Source organism: Phaethon lepturus, unplaced genomic scaffold (genome assembly GCF_000687285.1).
Source record: "Phaethon lepturus isolate BGI_N335 unplaced genomic scaffold, ASM68728v1 scaffold4782, whole genome shotgun sequence".
Taxonomy (NCBI): Eukaryota; Metazoa; Chordata; class Aves; order Phaethontiformes; family Phaethontidae; genus Phaethon; species Phaethon lepturus.
Window position 1 is genome coordinate 60,912 of NW_010525418.1, and position 10,809 is coordinate 71,720.

General features: G+C 39.8%; 1 protein-coding gene across 1 annotated transcript in view; it reads left to right on the forward strand.

Annotated features, from left to right (window-relative positions):
* LOC104617417 overlaps positions 1-843 on the forward strand; it is a gene marked incomplete at its 5' end in the record, with an annotated part of 46,211 nt that extends 45,368 nt beyond the window's left edge. The window contains one exon of the mRNA XM_010282732.1: positions 530-843. Within this exon, the coding sequence (XP_010281034.1) occupies positions 530-645 (116 nt within the window). The remainder of the gene's footprint in view (positions 1-529) is intronic.
* Between the last annotated feature and the right edge of the window lie 9,966 nt (positions 844-10,809).

Sequence of the window (10,809 nt, forward strand, 5' to 3'; positions counted from 1 at the left end):
ACGCAGCATGCTTCCATTGATTTCAAATGGAAATCATGTTCATAATGTTTTTAAAAATGGACCACTTTAACATCTAGTAGATTGATACACCACAGTGGGATTTGAGACCAGAATTTCATTTACAGACAACTACGTGCTGCTCACCCAAATATCAGAAATGACAAAAAAATGAATTTCAACTGGCCTTTAGTTATTTTTACTACCTGCCCTTAGTTTCAGCTTGCTATATCTGTAATCAACAGATCACTCACTCAAGGTTGAGAAACTTGCTTTTAACTGTTTTGATGAATTATGGCCTTAGGCAACGTGTAAAGTTAATCTCAAAGTAGTTGATGAGGAGGTGGGAGATGACGATTCTTCCTTCTATATAAAGTGAAAACTCAAGAGTTACGTTCCACTTCCTTTTTTTAATTGCTACTCCACAATACTTTTCAAAAATGTATTTAGAAATCATTTTTAAGAGATAGGACACAATAGAAAATGAGAGAAAGACAAAGAAGATTCACTAATTGCTTTGTTTCTATTTTAGGACTGCAAGAATACCTTGAGAAATATTTGGGCAAGAAGACCCCAGCTCTGATTTTAGTACCTGTGGTGGATTTACCTGGCAAGGAAGTTATTCATATAACATGCTGGCTAAGCTAGCAGTTTAAAAGCGATGAGTTGATATTAAAACACACATTCCATCCAGGAAAAAACAAAGAAAAGAACTGATCAGAACTGTGTTGGATACTTTCATTAAGCGATATTGTATGATTTAAGCAAAGTCATATTTAGCTTGTTAATGATGCCTCATGATAAGTGACGGAGTCATCTTTGTATGAACAATAAAGGTTTCTTTTCAAAATATTGTGCTTTTTTCTCACTTATTTTAGATATGTTCTGGTAATAGCAGGTAATAGCTATTATTTTAGATGTGTTCTGGTAATAGCTCCAATACTGTTTTAAAGAGTTGCTTCCTTTCAATTCCATGTTGAATTTACTGGCTTCAGGCCAACTCATTAAGACCTTATTTGTGGCCCGATTTTAACCCTTTTCTTGTACCAGGGAAGAATTACTCAGAATGCACGTTTTACCAAAACAAGTAATGGACATGATGGCCAGACTGTAGGATTTGCCATCCTGCTTTCTGAGGCAATAGTGGCTATCCTCGTGCTTTACATCTGGTATACAGCTCTTATTAAAGAAAGAGCCACCAGTATTCTCCAGGGCTTCACTCTTCTCCAGAAAATTAACAGCAGTTTTACCATTGCTTTCATTAAAACACGTTCGGACACATAGGTGAAGCTCCTATCAATTGCAACTGTATTTTACTCGTAACATGATATAAGATCAGTATAGGAGAGAAAGCCTTTTGGACTTAGCTTGAGGCAGTAAGACACTGTAGTGAAATCTTATTTTCAGACAAAGGCTATAAAATTAAACCTTCAAGAAAGAGTATCAAACCTTTGCCTATGTTCTACATCTATATATTCTCATTGCTTCCTTTCCAGTGTGTGGGCACTGGAGCCACATGACCAGCACTCCGGTTGTCCTTCTCTTACACCAGCATATACTGAGATACCTCCCCAAAAGTCAACTGCATGGCGGTAAGTTTACATTGGGGTGACTAAGAGGTGGTGTAAGGGATGTCCAACTGTAAGGGATCACCCGGCTAGGCCGGTTTCGGAGCACAAAGGCGAGATGCAGGGAGTTGTGAATCGACTCAGCTTCATCTCACCTTGACAGACCCTTATCTATGCGGAGATGACTTGGGGGGAGCTGCAAAAACAGTTCAGTCCCGAGTTGCCTGAACACTGCGTCATGGTGAGAACCGACACCTGAGTGGCGCCTTCAATAATCCCTTAACAAATGCCTTAAGCACCATTCCACCTCTATTCGGTAACTTTGTGTCAATGTAGACTAAAGGGCCATCACACCACCAGACTAAACGAAATTATCCACTCATGGAGTCCTGCCCCCACCCATCAAATCAGGAGATAAAAACGGTAAGGTTTGGGCAGAAATGGGGCCGTCTTCCAACCATACAGCTGGCCTCTAGGAGATTCTCTCCCCCCTTGGCCAAGAAGCTCTACAAAGTAACTTCCCAGGGATTGAGAGGCCTTCCCTGAGAGAGGGTAAGGGATTAAGAAACATATGTATGCTTTAAGACATAAAGCATACAAAGAAACAATGCTTTAAGATTGTGATTAGTGCACTCTTCTTAAGGTATTAATATCTAGCGCGCCTGTGGTTTAGAATTGCAATAGTGCGTTCCTCCGTTGTATCCATAAAAACCTGCGATAGTGGCGTATTGGACCTGTGAGTGAAGTTCAAATATATTGTTATTGGACCTGTGAGTGAAGTTCAAATAAATTGTTAATTTGAACCTTGCAGTGAAGTCTAATTTGAACCTTACAGTGAAGTCTCTCTCACCGTCACAGGTGGGCTTAGCACTCCAACTTCATTTTTTTTACCCGTTACCACATTTGCACTTGGCAGCAGCTGGTACTAAGCCAGTGACTGAAGGGGATCTTCCTCTGTTAGATGCTTTGCATGTCCAGTGTACTGTGCTGATCAATACTTGAAAACAGAGACTGTTAAATGTTACTGTTCCATGCCATTACATCAAGTAATATAGCAGAGCTGCCATCCTCTTTAGTAAGAATTACTTTTTTCAGTTATTCAAATATTTTTAGAAGGGGGAAGGCTAACAGCTGTTTTATACTGGTGTATAAAAACATGGATGTATTAAATTAAATTTCTTAAGGGAGAGAAAGGGAATTTTTCTTAAGGGAATCCCTTAAGAAAAAAGGGAATAATTTGTTAGCAATACGTTAGTTCATTAGCATTCAGTATCATTTTTAGGTTAGACTTACACATATTTGATCCTTATTCTTTCCCAGGATCAGAAAAGAACTTGTTAACAGCTGGATGTGCCTGGTTTACTTGAATTCTTCTCTTTTAGAAGGCTAAATAATTTTCTTACTTCTCCCTGGAAAAAACAGTATTTTATTTCTCTCAGTGTGGAGTGCCCACAGACCAGAGACACAAGCTGGACTGAAACAGAAGAAGAGACAACAATACTTTCAGACAGATGAGGATGAAGCTTGAATTTTCATAGATGCATATGGAAGCCAAACAGATGATATAAGTTTGACTATGTCTCCTGTAGCAGTCATTCTTTTCATAGCAACTTTAAAGAAGATACCCAAACCTGTTGGTCTTAGCTTTTCCATTGTACTGCGTATATTAAGATGGCAGGGTATTTGCTCCTAAAGAAACCAGCTTTTCCTGCAAGTTTTCCTGCAAGATTCCTGACTCAAACTAGTAGAGGTGCACTGAAAAATGGTAACAGAATGCATTGGTCTGAAAAGCAATGTGATCTTTTTTTTTTTTTCCCCTCGGAAGCAAACATTTTGCTTTTTAAAGATAACTAGAATTTCAATGACTTTACTTTGTAATTAGCTAAAAAAAAATCATTTGCTGACTTTTTCTCCTTGAGAGGTTTCATACAGCTCCTAAGTGGTGTAACTAAAACTAAGCTGGGTCCGCAGTGGTTTAACTATGAACAATGCAAGTTGTTCAACATTGATACACAAGGTAGGTGAGTAAAGTGCTGCCCCATATAAAGACCTAAGACTTTTATAATAGAAAGAAATAACATAACACCATTTTATCTGCCTTATGCTGCTGTACTTTTGTCATAATTACTAGGTCCTGCTGTGAATAAGTTGTTTCACAGAGCTCTTTTTCACTTTCTTTGTAACAAAAGTGCCAGCTGAACATGGGAGATGGGGAGATGGGCGTGCGCGCACGCACACACACGTGTTTTAGTGAAAAGAGGGAAAGACAGACAACTAATACTCAAAATCTATAGATGCAGGGTTTTGGTTTGTTGTTTTTTTTTTTCACGGCTAGCTTTGCTGAGTGTTTACCCCAGCAGGTTTTAATCTTGAGACTATAAATTCATATTGGTAGTGGTTTTGAGGACTTTATACGTATGTACACGAATTCTTCTGTTTCTCTGGTTTCTACTAAGCCTGCATATTATGACACAAAAAGTTGGCTGATCTGGGTTCGAGCACTCAGAACATGAAAGGGCTCTGTAATAGGTGGGAAAATGTCTTTTAATATGTGAGGTTTTAATTTTTCTTTTCCCTGCTGTAACAAGTGTTAGAATATGGCTTACATGTCTTTTCTTCTTTTTCTTTCCAAAAGAAATCTATGTCTTGTTATAGATCTCTGTCAGTGAAATTTTGTCTCCTGCCTCTTTTAAAAATCTCTGTATAACAATTTCTTTAATTGCTTGAAAGCATGTTAAAGTGAACTGACCAAATGGGACTGCAAGACCAAAACTGATTTAATAACTGTGTTTTACTAATTTCAAAACCCGATGATGGCTACAGTACCAGTGAGCCTTTAAAATGCACATGGCTAAGCTGCTATAAAGGCACCAGAGCTGATCTTCCTAAATAGATTCAAAAATGACATTGAGATATTTTAAGCAGAGCTTATTTAATTTTTTCCCTGTGAGCTTTATAGTTACGTGATTCAGGAGCTGATTTGTTACACCAGATAGCATTGGTGCACCTTTCCTCTTAGCCTTCAGAAGTCTGACGGGCATTGGAAGCAGGATGTCTCCTGAGTATTAAAGAGGTGATCTGAAGCAGCTCTTCTCCTTCAAGGACATCCTGTTCAATCCATTATCTCCTGTCTATGTGCAGTAGGCTAGTCTATCAAAATACAGTGACTGAATAAATTTTTTATTTCAAATAAATGAATGCATTGATTTAATAAAAGGTTTGTGCTGCATGGTATAATAGTTATCTAAATGAACACTGAAATCCTAAAATACAGAAACTTTTCATGTATCCAAGTTAAATCTTTGTTACTTCTTTCAGGATGGGTTTGCTGAAGCAAACCTAGTTTCTTCTGTCTGTTAAAGTAAAACTGTCCTGAGCTTTCTGAGTACTAACTGGCACTTGTTATTTAAGTAACCTGCTTTTACTATTATAAATGTCTGGCATTGGGAATACATATTAAGAATACTTGACAATTTACTAATTTATGATCTCTTTAGTTGTATTTTAGTATTTTTGGCAAGCCAGCCTGTGTTGATGTATTAGCCAAACATTCAAAATACAGACTCGAGATCTTGAAAGCTTCTTTTTTTCAACTTTCATCTGAACACTGAATATTTTTGACATATTTTAAATTTTAATTTTAAAAAACAGACTGGGTACCTGTGAACTGAACCCGTATGTTACATGCAAGTGCCCTTTTACTGATGACTCACTGCTCACAATTTCTTGGCTTTGAATTTTGTTGGATTAATTTGTGGCTAGGTTTTGCCTGTGTTTTTCCACTTTTCTCATTTTCAGAGCATTGTCTGCTTTTCCCCTATATTCCCAAATAGTCAGGTTGTTCTGAGGATCTTCTCACAGGATATGTCACTGGCAGCTTTCTCTTTGTCATTGCCTTAACCCTCTGTTTCATTTGCAATGTTTGAAAACCATTTCTTGGATGCATCTGCTTATCCTCCGTTTCCCATTATATTGTTATTTTGTGATTGTACTGTTTAATCCTAAATCATTTTGAAATACGGTTTGCATAATTTAAGCCAGTTGATAAGACTTAACTCTCCACAGTAAAAACAGGATGTGCTCAAAATAGGTCAGATTTCACTTTTGCTTCTCCCAGGCTTTCAGAAATTCCTGTTCGTCTCTAAATTATGCAGATCTCCAGTTCTGAAGATACTAATGTTTCAGAACAAAAAGATAAGCTGAACTCAGCGCCCCGATAGGCTTAGATTAGGATTGTGCCACCCCTCTCCTGGTTAAGTTTAGGCATATCCATTAGTTTCCTTGTGCCTCTATTTCCATAATTGTATCTTTGAAATAATGTTTTCTCACCCTTGCAAAGCTGTTGGCAAAGAGATGCTGTGTTGTAGTTATACAACCTGCAATAACAAAAAGTTTAGACTGAGTGAGCAGCACACAGGAGTGTGAAAGGAATGTTGTAGTGGGAACCATAATGAATGTGATCACAGACACCGATTTGCATGAGCGCAATCTGGAGAGCTTTTCTCCCAGCACACTGCCTGCAGCAGTCTCAAATCACAGGAGAAGTCTATAATACATCTACTAACACTAATGATACATTTTACAGCACGATTCATCCCTGACGATCCCAGAGTGCTTTACAAGTCCGTTGCATAAAATTTGCTTGGGCCATCGCTGGGACAGCCACACACACACACACTGGAGGCCTCCTCTGCGTGGCGTGAACGTAGACAGGCCTCTGCAGTTATGGTGTTGGGAGAAGAGCTTCTCCGCTCTCCGCAGTCCCCTGAGTAGCTGTATTTGCTTTGGCAGAAGCACAGTTGCCACAGAGAGACTTCAGCCTCAAAGCCACATCACCAGACAGCTAGCGTTATTCCTTTCTGTTCCTCATGAGAAGCTTTGTTCCACTTAAGATTTTGCCATGGTAGAAGGGAAAAATCCCTCTTCTGGGCTCCGTCAGGCAGCATTCTCCTTCTGCAACTCCCGCTACCGACAGCTGTTGACAGTACTTAATAACCATAATGTCCATGGTACATTGTATTGTTGCCATAACCCCACTTTACAAGAAAGACATTGTTTCTCCAAGACAGAAGTTGTGACGTTGCATTAAGGGTGCAAGTTCATGCAAGTATCGCTTCACTTTCTCCGATTCCCATGGTTTTCTTGGTAGCTGCTTTGAGAGCAGTTTATTTTGTTGCTTATAGAAGAACAGGAGTCCAGAAGGAAGAAATACATTTCTCAGATGTTAAGAGTTATCTCGTTGCAACGAAGTTCAGTCCCACTCCCACACAGACCCAACCGTTCTGCAGCAAGACCCAGATACATGCAAATGTAGAGCCTTTTGCAACTGAACCAAATTTGCACAGCTCTGGAGCTGGATCTGTTAAGGTTCAAAGCAGGAGGTGTTAAATGATATGAAATAATGGAAAGGAAACGCAGACAAGAAGTCAGTGCCAAAGGAATGGTATTATTAGGAACCAGTGGGGAAGCCAAGCTAAAAAAGGCAAACAATAGGTCTAGGGACTCAAGGGGATTATTCTTTATTTGTAGGATGTCTTTGAAGGAATGGACCCTGGACTGCCTTCTCACTATTACTGGTTATAACTATGAAAGACTATCGTAGGAAGAACAAAAAGGAATAAATAGAGTTTCCAGGAAAGAGATCCAGAAGTGCACTTTAAAACGGATCTCTCACCCTTTCAACAAGGTATAAAAATTGCAAATGCTTTGACTACTCAACAGTGTGCTTTGGTCTGGCACCTGAAGGTGAGGATGCTTGAAATGAGGGTAATATGCAAGAGGAGCCACAAGCTGTGTGCCATCCTGCTGTTAGGGGACATTTCTCCTGGGCATTGCCAAAGGAATATGGCTAATAGGTCTTGACTGGAGATGTACAGCCCATGAATGTGCCTCTCATTTGTACTCCTCCCTCATCAAGGAACTAACCATAGTGTACCAAGATGTTGATTCAGGACTTGCCTTTCATTGTTACGGATCTTGTTTAAAACTAACTATTTAAATACTAAAAGTCAGAATATCTCATACTGCTTCTCAGATTAGGCAAGCCAAATGTGATTCTCCTTATGCTACAGTCCCCAGTGCAGACAAAAAGCTTTCTCAGGTTGAGATCCTGCCACTCACGTAATTATTTAGAGAAAGACAGCTCCACTCCTTCAGCTCTGGTACTTCACAAGAGGAATGGAAACATTAGGAAAAGTTTTTTCTTTGATGTAGAATACGCTGCCACTTTTTTGTTATTAAAATAGGAGCTAACTTTAAATAAATAAAATTTTGCCTGGAGGCTTCTGAAAACTAATGTTGTGTTTTGACAGTGTCATTTTTCTGATTCCTGAAAGCATTCCGTGAGTTAGCTCAGGACTTCATCATGATTTTTCTTCTATGCTACATACAGTGAATTATTTTTTCAGCTCTGAATTTTATTTGATTTCTCTCTCACACACAGACACACACACATGCACACAGCGTCACATCACTGTGCAACTTTCTTATCTGACAGGCACTCCCCAAAGCTGATTTTTCCCCCTTTTAAAGGACAGGTCGATCAACCCCCTGTAGAGGAAGTGAAAGGGAGGGTGTAGCAAAGTGGAGGCAGCTACCACTATTTTGGGGTGGGGGAAACGGATGAAAAGCAGTCATCTTTGCAAGTCTTTGAAAAGGAAAATAAAATAAGGGATTAAGAAAGGTCACAAAAAACCACTGCCAGAGGACAGAATTTTGTTTGAAAAAAACACGCTACCTTCAATGTGCAATTTGTATGTAATGACTTTTCAATTGGGCTTTTAATTGGCTAAAACCTTTAATTGGGTTTTATAGCCTCTGAATTCATGCTTTGCTATAAAGGATATTGCTGTAAGGATGAGAAAGGACTTTGGGAAGAAGCAGATAGTCTTCAAATAACAGCTGATTTGAGAGCCCAGTCTTTGATGATAATTTATGGCCCACTTTAAAAAAAGTAAAAATTCGTTTAGGTGTATGCTCAACTAGAAAACTCAAATAATGTGTGCTTAGTGAGAGAAAAAAGATTGCTAACAGCACAAGTGTCTTACAGCATAAAGTGCGACCCTAAAATTGCACATTGCTGAGCATTCTTAATGTGCTGTGAGCAATTTCATACACTGTATTTCAAACACTGAGTGCACACTCTAATATGTACATATATCAGGGGTGGCCAAACTTTTTGATATGTGTCACAAAGTGATTTCAAGAGATAAAAAGAGCTGGCCAAAGGCCTTCGATTCCATTTTACAACAACTATCAAGGTTTCAAATTTATATTTATTTCCTATTTGAATGAAAATAAAAGACTTTAAATGGGGGTTTCGTTGGTCATGGTTGTATTCCCCCTCCCCCCCCCCCCCCAAAGGAATCGGGTCAAAGTGTTTATTTTCTTATTGAAAAGGTCAGATTTTCTATTCAGATTCTTTTTTTTCCTGAAATTACCAGAAAGCACTGGACCATGGAAACCTTTCTCTTGCAGAACTTGTTGCAATTTATATCTCTTAAAATGTTTGGCTAGACTGCCATATTCTATTTAAAAGATTTTTTTTTTCTATAATACTTTGAGACACCTTATTTCAAATAAAAAAAGAACCTCCTCCCTCTGGTGTAAATAGAGTTCAGAGATGTGAGCACAGTCCTTGGAGACAAGAACTCTTAAATTCCGATGCTGGCATTGAACTTTCCAGTGGGTATAAGTTATACATTTATGACCTTTTCCCTCCTGTAAAATGAGGACAGCAGTAATGGGTCGGATTAGATTGTTGTGAAGATTCTGTTGTAAGCAGTGATGGGTCTACAATGAGGTATCCTGTAAGTGGTGTATGTCATCGGAAAGAAGAACATGCCCAAAGCTCTTTAGGTCCTTAGTTGATGAGGTAGATAATTTTGAGTCCCGAGTCAGCTGTGAATTACAGAGACTTTTTAAAATACAACACTGTGAGAGTTTTTCACTTGCTTTCTGGTCTACCTAGCGGACTTCAGGATGGTACGGGGATGCTACTGCAGGTACAGATTGGCCCAGGAGCCTGGAGCATAGCACAGGCTCGTGTCTCCTGCACAGCTGCCGGGTAACCGTCCAGACTGCGTCTGGATTCGTTTGTCTCTGCACTACAGAGCAGTACGTAGCACCGGCAGACTTTGACGTTTGGGGCTACTCTTACATTTTGATGGTTTTCTCTGTATCCTCAAAATTAGAAAGCAATGTTTTTAATTATTTATATATATATTAATTATATAATGTAGTATTTAATTATTACTGATATTTTTTAAAAATTACCTCTCTACAGAAGCGGGGGGGGTAAGAACAGCAAATAGGGTAGGAGGACTGAGAAAATTGCTTTTTCTCTTCTGTCATCAGACCTTGCCTGCTTTGGTCTTTGGGCAACTCTTCCTTCCTTTGTTACCACCGTGTTTCTCTCTTCTCCCCTTCCTATCTTTTTTCCCCCCATTTTGTGTTCCTCTTTCTTCTTTTTCTTTTGTGCCCTCTGACTTACACTGTCCAGCATATGTTCAACAGAAGGAAAGCCCCACATGAGCTCTTCTTTTGCAGTCACGTCTAAGCACCTTAAACGTCCAAGTTAGGACGAGGACCATAAACATCAGTGAGCCGGCGCACAGAAGACCAGCTGAGCGTCGCAGCTAAGCCCCTTGGCATCAGGTATATCTAGAAATACAAACTGTAAACACCTGAGTGTTTCACAGGTCTGAGGTAAAGGTGAGCAAGCCCTCCATGCTTTTACCTGGGTTTGGCTTGCATCTCAACAGTGAGACCCAGTAGTGAAATATCATCTTGTTGCCTTCACCAAGCCCAAGCACTCCATGTACATTTTTCAAAAGCGCCTGAGTGACTGGGAACATAATTCTCATTTGACTTTGAGTAGAATTTATGCTCCCAAGTCACGTAAGCGCCTTTGACAACAAAATGTTTCTTGGGAAGGTCATGTTTTATGGTCTGGTAGCTCGAACCAAGATTTACGAAGTTTACCAGCGCAGGCCTTATAAATAAACTGTGAAGTCAATCTACTGCAAAAGGTGTTGGAATAATCCTCATCATTCCTCCTCTCTTTTACTGGCGAGATGTAGAGTTTCACGGAAGCTGCACAAAGAGCGGCCCCCGGCCCGGGCTGAACGGGGCAGAGCCGGACCTCGCCGAGGTTGCACAGCTGCTCCGCGGGGAACCGCTGTCTTCAGCAGCCCAGCCCTGAACCGGCTCCCTGGGGGGCTGGTCGCTGCCCCGAGCCCGGCAG